Source organism: Oncorhynchus gorbuscha, linkage group LG25, assembly GCF_021184085.1.
Source record: "Oncorhynchus gorbuscha isolate QuinsamMale2020 ecotype Even-year linkage group LG25, OgorEven_v1.0, whole genome shotgun sequence".
NCBI lineage: Eukaryota > Metazoa > Chordata > Actinopteri > Salmoniformes > Salmonidae > Oncorhynchus > Oncorhynchus gorbuscha.
The window spans coordinates 16555562-16571959 of record NC_060197.1 but is presented as its reverse complement, the minus strand read 5'-3'; the positions used below and the strand labels follow the sequence as shown (position 1 = coordinate 16571959).

The 16398-nt window shown below is 43.0% G+C and overlaps 1 protein-coding gene and 2 long non-coding RNA genes across 3 annotated transcripts in view; 1 reads left to right on the top strand and 2 right to left on the bottom strand.

Annotated features, from left to right (window-relative positions):
• The first annotated feature begins 4 nt into the window (after positions 1-4).
• The window catches only part of LOC124013765 (GRIP and coiled-coil domain-containing protein 1-like), a 22653-nt gene continuing 6259 nt past the window's right edge, over positions 5-16398 (top strand). Inside the window, exons 1-6 of the mRNA XM_046328272.1 lie at positions 5-316; positions 6138-7309; positions 9881-10768; positions 10830-11251; positions 14971-15057; positions 15167-16352. Of these exons, the coding sequence (XP_046184228.1) occupies positions 6212-7309; positions 9881-10768; positions 10830-11251; positions 14971-15057; positions 15167-15278 (2607 nt within the window). The 5' untranslated portion in view covers positions 5-316; positions 6138-6211 and the 3' untranslated portion in view covers positions 15279-16352. The remainder of the gene's footprint in view (positions 317-6137; positions 7310-9880; positions 10769-10829; positions 11252-14970; positions 15058-15166; positions 16353-16398) is intronic.
• On the bottom strand, positions 14012-15851 carry LOC124013767. The gene is made up of 4 exons (XR_006834928.1): positions 15800-15851; positions 15629-15722; positions 15411-15511; positions 14012-15226 (listed from the first exon to the last, which is right to left on the bottom strand). It is a non-coding gene; the product is annotated as an uncharacterized LOC124013767 (long non-coding RNA).
• LOC124013766 overlaps positions 15858-16398 on the bottom strand; it is a 1361-nt gene continuing 820 nt past the window's right edge. The window contains exons 4-5 of the long non-coding RNA XR_006834927.1: positions 16172-16325; positions 15858-16091 (exon numbers count right to left, since the gene is read on the bottom strand). This is a non-coding gene — a long non-coding RNA (uncharacterized LOC124013766). The remainder of the gene's footprint in view (positions 16092-16171; positions 16326-16398) is intronic.

The following is a 16398-nucleotide window of genomic DNA, read 5'->3' as shown; positions in this document are numbered from 1 at the left end:
CTCTCTATCCTTCATTTTGCACCATGTCGCTATCTTTGAGTTTTTTCATTGTACATTGCATACAGTGTATAGTATCAACATTGGCACAGAAGCATTTATTGAGCTTTTCATTGCACAATGCATACAGTGTATAGTATCAAAATGTGCTCAGAAGTAGTTTATTGAGAATGTTGAATACAGTTTGACAGATAACGGATTATTTCGCCCTTCGCAAGATGGCCGCTTTTACAGACTGCTTCTGGTACATTCTTGCCAACTGTGAAGAACAGGAAGTAGCTTGGAAAACCACCGTTTCTTGACACGTCGTATTCCGAATGTGAGTTTACTTTAAAGTTATATTGCACATTCTGATTTATATTATTGTACATTTGATTATACATCAGTGTATCGAACAGTTTTTGAAAATGGTGTGCTTTCGAATAGAGCTAGGTCTTTCGTGAAGACCATTCCAGATGGTTGTGTAACTTAGCATGATAACTAACAAGCTAGCTGACTGTTAGCTGTCGAATAATACATTATTATTATTTGCAACTCGTCTGCCCATAAGCACGTCTGTCCATGTCGGTTGAAATCTGCCTCGTAAAGTGAACAGACAAGTACTATAGACAATTAACACAGAACGGTACAGTGCTTCAGAAAGTTTTCATACCCCTTGACTTAATACACATTGTTGTTACAGCCGGAATTAAAAATGGATTAAAATATTAATCACCCATCTACACACAATACCCCATATTGACAAAGTGAAACATGCTTTTAGTACATTTTTTGCACGTTTATTGAAAATGAAATATTTAATTTAAAATAAAATGTAATTTGTCACATGCGCCGAATACAACAGGTGTAGTAGAACTTACAGTGAAATGCTTACTTACAAGCCCTTAACCAACAATGCAGATGCAACCAACGCACATAGTCTGGGTAGCCTTTTGATTAGATGTTCAGGAGTCTTATGGCTTGAGGGTAGAAGCTGTTTAGAAGCTCCTTGGACCGAGACTTGGCGTTCCGGTACCACTTGCCGTGCGGTAGCAAGGGTGGCTGGAGTCTTTGCAAGGGTGGCTGGAGTCTTTGACCATATTTAGGGCCTTCCTCTGCCACCGCCTGGTATAGAAGTTCTGGATGGCAGGAAGCTCGGCCCCGGTGATGTACTGGGCCGTGCGCACTACCCTCTGTAGTGCCTTGCGGTCGGAGGCCGAGCAGTTGCCATACCAGGTAGTGATGCAACCCGTCAGTATGCTCTCGATGGTGCAGCTGTAAAACCTTTTGAGGATCTGAGGACCCATGCCAAATCTTTTCAGTCTCCAGAGGGGGAATGGGTTTTGTCGTGCCCTCTTCACGACTGTCTTGGTCTGCTTGGACCATGTTAGTTTGTTGGTGATGTGGACACCAAGGACCTGCTCCACTACTACCCCGTCGATGAGAATGGGGGCATGCTCGGTCCTCCTTTTCCTGTAGTCCACAATAATCTCCTTTGTCTTGATCACGTTGAGTGAGAGGTTGTTGTCCTTGCACCACACGGTCAGGTCTCTGACCTCCCTATAGGCCGTCTCATCGTTGTCGGTGATCAGGCCTACCACTGCTGTGTCATCTGCAAACTTAATGATGGTGTTGGAATCATGCCTGGCCATACAATCACATTTACATAGGTATTCACATCCCTTTGCTATGACACTACAAATTGCATCCAATTTCCTTTGATCATCCTTGAGATGTCACTACAACTTGATTGGCGTCTACCTGTGCCTAATTCAATTGTTTGGATAGGATTTAGAAAGAAACAGCTGCCTATATAAGGCCCCACAGTTGACATTGCATGTCAGAGCAGAAACTATACCATGAAGTCCAACGAACTGTCTGTAGATCTGAGATAGAATTGTCATGAGGCATACAGTACAAGTCAAAGGTTTGGACAGACTTACTCATTTCAGGGTTTTTCTTTATTTTATTATTTTCTACGTTGTAGAATAATCGTGAAGACATCAAAACTATGAATTAACACATATGGCATCATGCCTGAATGCAAAGCGCTATGTCTGGAGAAAACCAGTCACGGCTCATCACCCATCTAACACTATCCCTACCGTGAAGCATGGTGGTGGCAGCATCATGCTATGGGGATGCTTTTCAGCAGCAAGGAGCAGCAGCTGGGAGATTTATAAAGATAGAGGGAACAATGAATGGAGCCAAATACAGACAAATCCTTAAAGAGATGAAAATAAAACAGAGCCGCACACTCTAAAAAAAAAATGTAATTACCAACGTTTCGACAGCCAAGCTCTCTTCATCAGGATACAATCACTGCGGGATGACTCGTTTATATAGTGTCAAAAGACACAGGTGTCTGTAATCATGGCCAAGAGTGGCCTAATATCATTGGTTAATTATCAAATATTAAAATGGCATAAAAGAACAGCATACAAACAACAAATGTATAGCATACGATCATAAATTCTGGTCAGATAACCAAAAAAAGAAAATGATTTTAGGCTATTCAACACCCTATAATTGCCACTTTCTATACTTTCCCGAAATTACACAAGAATGCTATTGTAGTGGGCATTGATGCAGTAACGGCCCCTCTATCTACTTTTGTTGACTTTTTTATGAGACCAGTCGCAGAACAGCTCCCCTCCTTTGTAAAGAACACCAGCAGTATGATCTCTATCATTGAATCTCTTGATCCTCTCCCTGAGAAGACCTTGTTAGTTACTTTTGATGTTGAGTCGTTATACACAAATATTCCACAAGAGGGCGGTATATTGAAGCTATGGAACATTTTCTTCTGCAACGTGACCCTAATGAACTACCTTCCAGTGCATGCATTATAACATTGGCTGAAATAGTACTCACACACAACAATTTCATGTTTCTAAATGATTTCTTTATTCAGACGAAGGGTACTGCTATGGGATCCCCCATGGCTCCAAACTATGCTAATTTGTATGTGGGTGACATGGAGAAACGGTCTATTTTCAATCCTCTCAAAAATGTTTTCTTGCCTAACATCATTATTTGGAAACGGTATATTGCTGATATTTTTGTTCTATGGAGGGGTGATGCAAAACATCTCCAGGCATTCCATGCTTTTCTTAACTCCTGTTCTGATAATTTGAGATTTACTATGCAATCTGATACACGTCAAATCAGTTTTCTTGATCTTCTGATCTTGTGTGAAGATAATGTTCTATACACTGATCTCTACAGGAAGCCTACTGATCGTAACAGTTTGTTGAGGGCTGATAGTTGTCACCCACTTCCCTTGAAAAATAGTTTGCACTACAGCCAATTCTGTCGAATCAAAAGAATTTGCAAAAAAACAATCAGATTTTGACAGAAATATGGCTGAGACGCAAAGAAAAATTCCTGAACAACGTCTGTTTGCGCCCCTACTGAATGGAAACTACAAATGTAATGGCTGTGCTCAATGCAATGGCACTAATAAATGTAGATCCTTCAAACACCCATAAACAGGGAAATTGATTCCAATCAAAGGTGTTATTACGTGCTCCACTAAGGCAGTTATTTATCTTTTAACTTGTCCTTGTGGTAAAAATGATGTGTGTAAAACAAAGAGCAAATGAAAAGTACGTATCTCAGAGCACCGTAGCACCATTAGGTGTAAAAACTTTACTTATCCAGTTGCGGCCCACTTCTTGGAGGCAGGCCACTCGATTTCGTCTCTGCGTTATATTGGCATCGAACATGTCACCCTCCCTAGGAGAGGGGGTGACCTTGATAATTTATTGTTAAAACTAGAGGCTGCCTGGATCTTTAACTTAAAGACCCTTGCTCCCTTCGGTCTCAACGTAGACTTTGATCTGAAGCCATTCATGTGATTAATTGTGACTTTGCAATTGTAATTGTTTGTAAGCTTGTAGTATAAAATTGATTTATGATCGTATGCTATCCATTTGTTTGTATGCTGTTCTCTGTATGCAATTTTAATATTTGATAATTAACCAATGATATTAGGCCACTCTTGGCCATGATTACAGACACCTGTGTCTTTTGACACTATATAAATGAGTCATCCCGCAGTGTTTGATCATACCCTAATGAAGACAGCTTGGCTGTCAACGTTGGTAAATACATTTTTTGCATCTGAACTCCTAGAGTGTGCGGCTCTCTTTTATTTTCAAGTTTTCTACTCCGCTAGCCAGCACCTCGCCTAAATAGGTGTGCGTTTCTTTTTCTTCTAGAAAATCCTTGAAGAGAACCTGCTTCAAGAGTGCAAATTATATTAGACTAGGGGAGAAGATGTATGTACCAACAGGAGAATGACCCAAAGTAGACCCATCTCAACAACAAACTGTTCAGTAGAGACTATATGAATCAGGTCTTCGTGGTTGAATTGCTGCAAAGAAACCATTACTAAAGGACATCAATAAGAAGAAGAGACTTGCTTTGGCCAAGAAACACGAGAAATGGACATTAGACCGGTGGATATCTGTCCTTTGGTCTGATGAGTCCAAATGTGAGATTTTTGGTTCCAATCGCTGTGTCTTTATGTGATGCAGAGAAGGTGAACGGATAATCTCTGCATGTGCGGTTCCCACCATGAAGCATGGAAGAGGTGTGAGGGTGCTTTGCTGGTGACACTGTCAGTGATTTATTTAGAATTCAAGGCATACTTAACCAGCATGGCTACCACAGCATTCTGCAGCGATAAGCCATCCCATCTGGTTTGCGCTTAGTGGTACTATCATTTTGTTTTTCAACAGAACAATGACCCAACACACCTCCAGGCTGTGTAAGGGCTATTTGACCTAGAAGAAGAGTGATGGAGTACTGCATCAGATGACCTGGCCTCCACAACCCCCCCGATCTCAAACAAATTGAGATGGTTTGGGATGAGTCGGATCACAGAGTGAAGGAAAATGAGCCAACAAGTGCTCAGCATATGTGGGAACTCCTTCAAGACTGTTGGAAAAGCATTCCAGGTGAAGCTGGTTGAGAGATTGCCAAGAGTGTGCAAAGCTGTAATCAAGGCCAAGGGTGGCTATTTGAATAATCTCAAATGTAAAATATATTTGGATTTGTTTAACACTTTTCTGGTTACTACATGATTCCATGTGTTATTTCATAGTTTGACATCTTCACTATTATTCTACAATGTAGAAAATAGTCAAAGTAAAGAAAAACCCTTTAATGAATAGGTGTTCAATCATTTGACCGGTAGTGTACAGCCAAAGCAATGCTGGAAAGGCTTCAGAACAATAATGTGAAAGTTCTTGAGAGATTCCAGACTTGAATCTCATTGACAATATGTGGAAAAACTTGAAGATTGCTGTTCACCACTGCTCCAAATCGAACTTAACAGAGCTTGAGAAAATCTACAAGGAAGAATGGGAGAAAATCCAAGACATCTTAAAGATGTAATTATTACATCTTAAAGATGTAAGGTATTTCTCCTAAGTATTGATTCAGCGGTGTGAATACTTTAATTTTCAATAGATTTGTAAACATTTCTAAAAACATGTTTTCACTGTCATTATGGGGTATTGCGTGTGTAGAGGGTGAGAAAAAAACACAATTTCATTTAGTTTAAATTCGGGCTGTAACACGACAAAATGTGGAATAAGTCTATGTATTGAAAGCAATGTATTGTTAGGTTCTTATTTTTCAGAGTAAATAACCCACAGATACCAGAGAAGCTTTAACCAAGTTTAATTCTTCCCAAAGGTTCTGTACAGCTGTAATCAGATGGCAAACCATTTCTCACATCACAGTTATATACCTCCTACTTAAGACACTCCCTCTCTTCAATCCTTAGTTTATGGTTTAACAGGAATAGGGTAACAAGATCCCAAACCCTTATTACTCCCTTCAGGTGACCTGTTCTCACCTCCTGACCTCAACCCGTCCTTCACCTAATCCACAGATGTCCACCTGTCTCCCCTGTATCAACACAGTGCTCTGCTCCCGTCCACTCAACACATTCCAACACATTCCACAGCTATCTCTCCTTCTACAGAGAACCCCTAACTGTCTCCTTTGATTCTATCTATCATTTATTTAATATCTCAATGTTCAAAATGTCGAACCCAACAGTATCTTTGGCACTAACGTTAGTTTGCTACTATTTTATCTTTTATCGTGCTGTCTAACAATGGTTCCTCTTACTATATCCCATGCAGGTTTTTGAGCCAGCAATCATGGATCTCAGCTGAAAGTCAAGCAACTGAAAATAAAAACAAAAACCCACTGAGCCATGGAGAAGTTTGGGATGAGCTTTGGGGGTGGCCCCAGCAAGAAGGAGCTTGTGGACACCATAGAGACTCAGAGAAAGCAGTTGGTCCAGTATCAAACACGCTTCAAGGATGTGGTCAGGGCCTACAAGAGCCTGCTGAAGGAGAAGGAGGCTCTGGAGGCTAGTCTCAAGGTACTGACCGTCTCCCAGGAGGTCGACCTCAGCCAGCGTGGAGATGACGGCTCTGCCAGTGGCAGCAATATGACCTATGATGATCACTGCTCCATGCACAGCGAGGACAGTCTGGACACAGCAGCCTCCGCCGACACTGCTATCAGCATTACCAGTGGGAGCACCAAGGGCGACCAGGCTGAAGAGGACCAGGGTAGTAGCCCAGGAGAGATGGGGGCGACCGGGCCTGGAGGCCCCTCAATGTCCCAGAGGTCTGAGGAGGCTAGTGGGTCAGAGAGCGGTATCAGCTCCAGCAGTAGTGGAGGGTCTGAGGTTCAGCAGCACCTAACACTCCCACCCACCTCTTCTATGGAGGCTGACCGGAGGATCCTCCAGCTGAAGACCCAACTGACCACCCTGACCAGCTCCCTGGCCACGGTCACGCAGGAAAAGTCCAGGATGGAGGCCAACTTCCAGGCCGACAAGCGGAAGATCAAGCAGGACATGGATGCGCTCCAGGGGAGGCTGGAGGAGTCCAGGAGGCAGCATGAAGCAGAGATCCATGCCCTGCATGAGCAGCTGGCGGAGAGCAAGGCTCGGGTTATAACCCAGCAACATGAGAGAGAGCAGGAGCAGGGTGACCACGCCCTCATGCTCAGAGAGCTCCAAAAATTGCTGCAGGAGGAGAGAAGCCAGAGGCAGGATGCTGAGCTTCGGCTGGAGGACACTAGGGAGGTCCTGCTGGAGGTCACACAGGCCGCAGATCGAGGGCACGATTATGAGGCCCGGCTAAAGGAGGTGACCCAGCAGAGGGAGGAGATGAGGAGGAGCCTTCAGACTGCGGAGGCAGAGAGGAACAAGCCAGACCCCCGGGTGGAGGAGCTTCAGCGGGAGCTGGCGACACTCAAGAACCACTTTCAGCAGCAGATGCAGCATGAGATCAGAAAAGTATGGTAATGCTTAGGAAGGACTGCAGGGTAAATCCATTTGAATTCAATTACATTTTAACAGAATTTAAAGAACACTATTCTTGCATGCATGTTTCCTCATGGAGAAGTGGTCAGAAAGGGACTTTTTGGAACTGAATGCCAAAACATTCAGGAGATAACGGTACACAGTTGACCCATTTTTCTTACAAGCAATTCCATGGTAACGGAGTTACACGTTGACTCTGATTTTTCACTTCAAAACGTATGCCAAACAAAACCATTGATTTCAAAGTTCAACATACCATACTCTATCTACAAGGACTAATTTTAACAATTTACACAGCATTTCACAAAAACACATTTACTGGAAGAACTGTGCAGATGCAAAGTTTTGGTAACAGAATTACAGTAAAATCTCCCTCAGTTTTTTATCCAACCACGTTTTCCAAACACTCTGAAACATTGTAGTCTGTGATTGGTTCAGACTAAATTTCAAGAACTTTGCAACGTCCGTGGACATCTGGTGTCTGTCGGTGCTCAGCGGGCTAGGATGCTTTTTACAATAAATGGAAAGGGGGTAGGTGTCATGTAAGAGCAAGGAGATTGTAGCCAATTCAATTGCGTTAATTCCGTTACAGATTTGATAAAAGATTTACAAGTTTGAATCCCTTATTAATTCATAAATAAACTTATCAGTAAACACACTAGCTAATTGGTAGGTCTACCTTGTTACTTCTGTGAACTTTCATTATCATGAGGGAGAGAAATGAGAAAATATCATAAAATGTGGGTTTTTAGTGACAGAATACAAGGCAATTTTTATTAAATTTACAAAAGGCAAATTTATCCAAAACTAAATGTGTTGTTGAAAATTAGTTGGCAGGGGTCTTTACTTCATTATTGTGTGTTGATGTATTTGTAATACTGGTAGATGTTAGATCTGGTAGATGTTGTTTAAGACCTCTTCCATGTGTTTGACCAGAAATCAAAGCCTTTGCTTATTCCAAATTTCTAGGTTGAAAAATTTAAATTTCACAAAAATATACTATTTTTACACTCAATTTGACATGCTCCTGTTTATTTTATTTACACTTATTTTACCAGGTAAGTTGACTGAGAACATATTCTCTTTTACAGCTTAGGACCTGGGGAGGAGAGGGGAGGAATGAGCCATTTGGAAACTGGGGATGGTTAGGTGGCCATGATGGTATTAGGGTCAGATTGGGAATTTAGCCAGGACACCGGGGTTAACACCCCTACTGTTACGATAAGGGCCATGGGATAGAGTCAGACCATAGAGAGTCAGGATACCCGTTTTTAACATCCCATCCGAAAGACTGTACTTCCCATGTTGGCGCTCTTGTCCATTTAAAGATGGAAATATCCATACCCTACCATACCATTAGACATCCATGTCTTCATCACTGTAACATTTTCAGTTTGATATATCTATTAAAAGCTTCCAAACAGGGTTGTCAAACTTTGATAATTTCTTCTTTTTTTATATAAAAAAAATTCAATAAAAACTTTAACCTTCAACGTCAATTATCTAAAAACGTGAACTCTGATTTTTTATTTGTTTTATTTGCACATGTTGTAGCTTAGACCCTACTTTACATCAGCTGAGGTGTTTGTGTTGTGCCTGCCATCGGTTGAGACACAACATGCTCTTAAATACAGGTTGGGTATCATTTCAATCATAGAAATGTCATTCATAGAATGGACCTATCCCTTCAGACCACTGCAATTTAGCTGGTACACCATTTAAATTGAACTTCTAATTACTACCACAAAGATGGTCACCTGTCCACCTCTCCAACCATCTTTGGGGTACCATTTGAAAGTTGACGTTTCAATTTTATTCCCATTTTAGTACATGTATCAGCCAAAACTTGACACCCACCCTCTATTAAAGAGCACGTTGTCTCAACCGATGGCGGTAACAACACAAAAACCTTAGATTATATAAAATAGGGTCTAAGATACAGCGTATGCAAATAATCTGAGTTTACACGTATTTATATCATTTATGTTTCAAGTAAAAAAAAAATCATTTAAGGAAAAAATTGTTTTTCAATAAATTATAAAATAGTTTAACAACCCTGATTTTAAGCTTTTAAATGATATCAATCTCCACAGTTGATCTTTTCCAGTGATGAAAACATGGATGTCTCATGGTATGGTGGGGTATGCAAAAATAGGTACATTTGAGCACCTACATCTCTTGAATGTTTTGGCATTGTTTCAAAACGTCACTTTCTGGGCGCTTCTATAATGGGTAAATATGTATGGAGGGTTTCGTTCAAATCAAAAGGGGTGCTGTCAGAAATTGATTGAGTTCAAATGGATTTACCCTGCACTAATTTCACAAATGTATTCTGTATTATGGTGAACAACTTAAACATATATAAAATATTTGATGACCTGAATTTTAACACTATATTCAACAACCCTTCACCTTGTATTAGAAACAGCTTGATAAAACATAAATGCCATGACAGTGAATAACATCGCATTATATGTACTGTTGTCTTCCATTGTCTATTTGTGTCTCATGGCTGTCATTTCTCTGTCCCCTCTCTATCTGCAGGTGTCGCAGGCAGAGGAGCGTCTGCAGGGGCAATCCCAGCTGGAGGAGGGCCGTGTGGCCAGCTTGGAGTTGCGAGTGTCTGAGCTCTCTGAGCTGCTTGGGGCCTGCGAGAAGGCCCGGCAGAGGGACCAGCAGAACGCCCACTGGCTGAGAGAGCGCATCCTGCAGCTGGACACGGAGAACAAGACCCTGGCCATCGCCGCTTCCACCCGCGGTTCCCCCCTGGACCTCAGCATGGACGAGGCCAACCTGGACGTGAACGTGCTGAAGGAGCGCCTGGAGAAGGTGAAGAGACTTCTTCTGCTAGCCACACAGAGGAAAAACCCAGAGCAGACCATGGAGATAGAGAAGATGGCTGAGATGGAGGGGCGGCTGGGTCAGGGGACGGGCAGTTGGGGGGAGTCGTCAGACGGGGAGAAGGCCTCTGCGCTGTACTACCAGCAGGAACTGCGGCAGCTGAAGGAGGAGTTTGAGCGCTACAAGGTGCGGGCGCAGGTGGTGCTGAAGAACAAGAACGCTAAAGACTGTAGCCTCGCCAAAGAGCTGGAGGAGGCCCGTGACCAGCTGGCTGAGCTCAAGGAGAAGTACATCAACCTGCGTATCCATGGCGACGAGGCGGAGGCCAAGCACCGCCGGGAGCTGGAGGAGTGTCAGCAGGGGAAAGGGATGCTGCAGCAGAGTCATAAACAGGAGCTTGACCGGGCTGAGGCCCAATACAGAGAGAGCCTCCTCAGGCTGGAGGGGGAACTGCACCGGCAGAGGGACCGCACCATGGCCCTACTGCAAGAGAAGGACCAGGAGTTGGAGAAGCTGAAGTCTATCGGCTACAGTCTCGCTGGTTACAGAAGCCACCACAGCGACGAAGGAGAAACGGAGGCGGACTTCAGAGCGACCGCGGACGGCGGCAAACAGCAACAACGCCAACAACATGGATGACTTGGCGCAGGAGGAGAGTGACATCATCACCCATGCATTGCGGCTGGCAGGGCCCAACGAGCCCACGCTCCTCCTGTACGTCGAGCAGCTGGCAAGAAAGGAGGTGGAGATCGGCTCGCTGCGGCGGCAGAAGCACCGGCTCGAGGAGGACGTGCACCAGCTGCAGGGGAGGCTGATCGCAAACGGGGAGCGCTACGACGAGGAGGTGGCTGAGCTCCGCGGCAGGCTGGACAAACGGCACAGGGACCAGGGCAGGGAGGGGGCCAACCTGGAGTACCTCAAGAACGTAATCTACAAGTTCCTCACCCTTCAGGACACCAGGGGGCGTCAGCAGACCCTCACAGCCATACTGACCATCCTGCACTTCAGCCCTCAGGAGAAGCAGGCGGTGGTCAAACAGCACCAGAACCAGGCGTGGTGGACGGCAGGGATGAGGTAATGATGATGATGATGGGAGGAGAAGAGTTCAGCTCCTCACTCTGCAAATAATGAGAACTCATTTGAATTAATCCCCGACAGTCAACAAGTGTGTGTTTTAGTTTTCCTGAATAAAGGCTATTTATTTTGGTGTGTTGTTTTCCCAGGATTCCGGTGTGGTGTCACGCATAACGTAGTCATTTTGAATAATGTCTTGAGGAAAATAAAATGTTTTCAACAGTGTCAAAGCGCAAATGTTGATCGCCATTTCATTTTCCTCAAGACTTTATTCAAAATGATTGCTTTATGTGTGAAAGAAGCACACACAACATTGGATTTTGCAATATAATAAGTGGATATTGAAGTGTGGGTTTGTATTTGCCACTATGTGAAGCTGCATGTTTGGTTGTTTTGATTCTTTGATAAGATAGAATCATAGCATGAGGCTCACATCTGTGTTTCTGTCAAAGGAAGGTAACCAAATATTGACCTTTCTTACACAGGGACAAGGACAGAATCTGTTAACTTTTAGATAACAAACCTCAGTCTAATAATTGGCCTGTCTGTGTAAACAGCCATAATTATGTTTAAAGGAAAGACTCCCTGTTCAAGCAGGCAGAAATGAGTTTTGCGTCATATTGAAATAAAGCCAATTAGTGGAAAAAAATTATGCAAAACTCTTCATACCGACTGTATTTCTGTCTGCTTGAAGGGCGAATCACTCCGATACACATGAAAACATGAAATGACCCTGGGAATTAATAGAACATTGCTCAGAGATGCACAAATACGATAGAAGATTCTAAATGGGTAAATCTTTCCTTTTAATACTGAGTGCATCAGTAGCTTTAAAGGGATTCTTCAGGATTTTGGCAATGCCTTTATCTACTTCCCAGAACTCATAGAATCCATTTGTATGTCTCTGTCTGCAGTTTGAAGGAAGTTGCTAACTAACGTTAGTGCAATTGCTAACTAGCGTTCACACAATGACTGGAAGTCTATGGTAACTGCTATTATGCTAGTAGATACCTTAGACTTCCAGTCATTGTGCTAACACTAGTTAGCATTGGCTCACTAAACTAACTTCATAAAGTCATAAAAATGGTATCCATGAGTTCATCTGACTCTGGGGAAGTAGATAAAGGGCTTCATTGCCAAAATCTCAGTGTCCCTTTAATGCTAGATTTCCTGTATGTGTTGTACATAATTGTATGATAATCTGAGGGCTAAAAAGCTGAATACTTTGGTTGGTAATTACAGTATTTTCTAGTATACCGTTTTGTGTGGATAATACAATGCTTATTGTTGAAATGCATATTTTTGATTCCCTCAACATGAAAATTAAACCATTTTTCTCAGCGATTCTGTAAACGTGTGGGTGCATGGATGTATCACAGCCTTTGAGTTGTCATTCAGCACTATTGTTTCCAAATTTTATTAGTAACGCTAACGGTATATTTGCATCAGAAACCATTTTTTTTAAATATAAAAAATATAACTGTAGGTTATTATAAATAAGTAAACACCAGGATCCAAATAATATATCAGTATTATCAATACTCATATGAAAACTGCAGTTTACTGCTTCCCTAGTGACCAAATGCCATTACAGTACTTCACAAAACAAACTGAAGAAAAAGTATTTAAGTACCACATATACTGTACCTATTTGAGAAACAATAGGGCTGTGTTTACGCAGGCAGCCCAATTCTGATATTTTTTTCCACTAATTAGTCTTTTGACCAATCACAGATCTTTTCACATCTGAGCTGATTGGTCAAAAGACTAATTAGCAGGGGGGGGGAATCATAATTGGACTGCCTATGTAAACACAGGCCTAGTAGACAGACAAAAGGGAGTGCAGTGAATGAGGTAGAAGCCCTGATCAGCTGCATTCGTTTTACGTTCACTGGTAACCGGCAATGTAATGAGTGGTTGGAGAAAGATGTTAGCTGATGGATGAATATCTTAGCAGAATTAGCTTGGAGCTGGTGTGGCTTTGGCTAGGATTGGCACTGTCAACTTTAAACAAAAAAAACTGCCTATACCCACAAGAGATGATGCATGTATTACGTGTGTTCTATGCACTCATTGACCACTATAACATTAAAGAAATAAGCACAGTTTCAGCCATGTCTACTGTGCACCAAGTACACTACATGGCCAAATGTATGTGGACACCTGCTCGTCGAACATCTCATTCCAAAATCATGGGCATTGACATAGAGTTGGTCCCTTTGCTGCAATAACAGCCTCCACTCTTCTGGGAAGGCTTTCCACTAGATGTTGGAAAATTGCTGTGGGGACTTGCTTCCATTCAGCCACAAGAGCATTAGTGAGGTCAGGGCTCTGTGCAGGACAGTTAAGTTATTCCACACCGCTCCTGACAAACCATTTTTGTATGGACCTCGCTTTATGCATCGCCATTCCGAAACAGGAAAGGGCCTTCCCCAAACTGTTGCTACAAAGTTGGAAGCACAGAATCGTCTAGAATGTCGTAAGCGTTAAGATTTCCCTAAGGGGCCTAGCCCGAACCATGAAAAACAGCCCCAGACCATTATTCCTCCTCTACCAAACTTTACAGTTGGCACTGCATTGGGGAATGTAGGGTTCTCCTGGTATCTGCCAGATGGTGGAGCATGATTCACCACTCCAGTCCAATGGCGGCGAGCTTTACACCACTCCAGCCGACGCTTGGCATTGCGCATGGTGATCTTAGGCTTGTGTGTGGCTGCTCAGCCATGGAAACCCACCTCCCGACTAACAGTTATTGTGCTGTTGTTGCTTCCAGAGGCAGTTTGGAACTCGGTAGTGAGTGTTGCAACCGAGTACAGACAATTTCTACACGCTTCAGCACTCGGGGGTCCCGTTCTGTGAGCTTGTGTGGCCTACTACTTCACGGCTTAGCTGTCGTTGCACCTAGACGTTTCCACAAATTTGACAAACCGACTTGTTGGAAATGTGGCATCCTATGATGGGGACACATTGAAAGTCACTGAGCTCTTCAGTGCAGTGCTGTTTGCTCGATTTTTAAAAAACTGTCAGCAACGGGTGTAGCCGAAATAGCCAAAGCCACTAATTTGAAGGGGCGTCCACATACCTTTGTACATAAACTAAACTAAGATTTTGTAACCTGGCTATTTAGAGGTGTTTCAATGTAGTATGACTTATTTGTGCTTGATCAATAGAAAATACTGAGATTGATGAAAGCCTCAAAATGTAGTCACTTAAATGTAATTTACCCCTTTTATGTGTTTAACGACAGGAATTTTAAAATAGGATAGTTATATTTTACGCTAACAACTATGCATGTTACATCTGAATAGCTGGAATAGATAATAGAGCATAAGGCTATACTCAAACATGTCCCTCTCCACAGGTATATGCTTCAATCCCACTAGTAATAATCAGGATACTTAGTGAAGGCATAATCTCATAAAGTCTACATTTCAACTACTCTCTATTCCCCTTGATCTAATAGTCATAATGAACCATAGCCATGTTTCTAATATCACCTAAACTTCTAGTTTGCTACATTATGTTACTCAGAGGGTGTAGTGGTTTGGCTGATGGCAATACTTTCAGTTTCAGGTTGTTTTTAAAAGACAAAAAAACAACAAAAAACACTTCAGCATCAGTATCTCAGCAGTGTGTCAGTGTTAGAGTCAGTATCTGTGTAGTACAGTCAGCATGTCCTATGGTACAGAGTTGATGATAGTCTGGAGGTATCCCTCTAGGTTCTCCAGCACCCCTTCCTTCACTGGGAGCTGCTGCTTTCCAGCCTTCATCTGGATTGGGGGACAGACAGACTATAGTACGCAATGGTTTGTGGCACAGAATTCATTTCTTACACTAAATATAGCATGTTACAAATGGTTGAGGTGAATGTAATGGACATATTGATGGGTTTTTTGTGATCAGTGTCCTTCTCAGCTTCAGGACCAGGTCCACGATCTCCACCTCTGACTTGCCTTTGGTCCAACCCAGCAGGTCCTGGGTGAGTAGATCATTAACAGAAGTCAAACGAACCAACTCTTATGGGTAGGGAAAGGACTCCTAACTGAATTAAAGTCAGTAGAGTCGTGTGGTTGAGTTTATTGGTCACATGATGCTCTGTAAGTCGAGTTAAACTAATGTCTTTAGGTGTGAGTGAACAAGGCTGTGGGGATAAACTCACAGCATCACAGACAACCTCTAGGTGGAGACATTCTGGTTTCTGGGCCATCTCCGTGTCGCAGGCGATACCAGCCATCGAAGTTGGGGGACCTGAAGAATTTCCTACTAGGCCATACATCAAAGTGCAATGCATTATGGATGATTTGTTTTAAAAATATGTGCCACAACTAGATACAATAGTTAGAAATGACAGATGAGGTGGCAGGTGGACAGACTCACCCAATCCCCTTTGTGCACAGAGGTGAGCCGAGGTCCAGCATGCTCCAGAGTCCCCATGAACTCCTCCTGACTGAAGGAAACGGATCTGAGGGGTCTGAAACACACACGTATTACCGTATTCAAACAGTATCAACATACCATAGAAACAGGTTTGCTATCAATGTCACCCACCTTCCAAGGAGTCACAGACCTCTAGCAGAGGCATCAGGCTGGCCAGGTAGTGTTCCTGGGGGAGACAGGTGAGACACACAGCATGCAGCAGGACAGACAGTCTATACAGGGGTGGGATGGATGTGTGGTAGGGAAGGCAGTCCCCTCAACAGTGGGATGATGAAGCTCTGGGTGAGTTCTAACAGATGTCTCCTCAAGATGGCACTCTGCACCTCTTCCTCTGGATCCCTTTAAGGAGTCTTTTGATGAGACTTGTCTTTTTGAAGGAATGTTTTATGTGCCGTGTAGATACCTACAGGTTGGGAGAACATGTTTTTACACACCAACTCACCCTCTCAAACCATGTTGGTTCCATAACTCCAGATGTTTTACCTGACTTAGTGTCCAGTGTTTTCAGCTTGGCTAGTTTCTTCACCTTCACAGGCAGGTCACCTGACATCTTGAGTTCTCCAAGGCGTATAATATGGGGCCAGGACTGGAAGGTCTTTATGAAGAAGGGATTAGTGACCCCAGAATAACATAGGGACTGGAGAGGCAAGAGAAAGGGAGCAGGGTGAGTTGAGTTGCCCCTTGGGTATGACAGAGTATAAACACAGTGT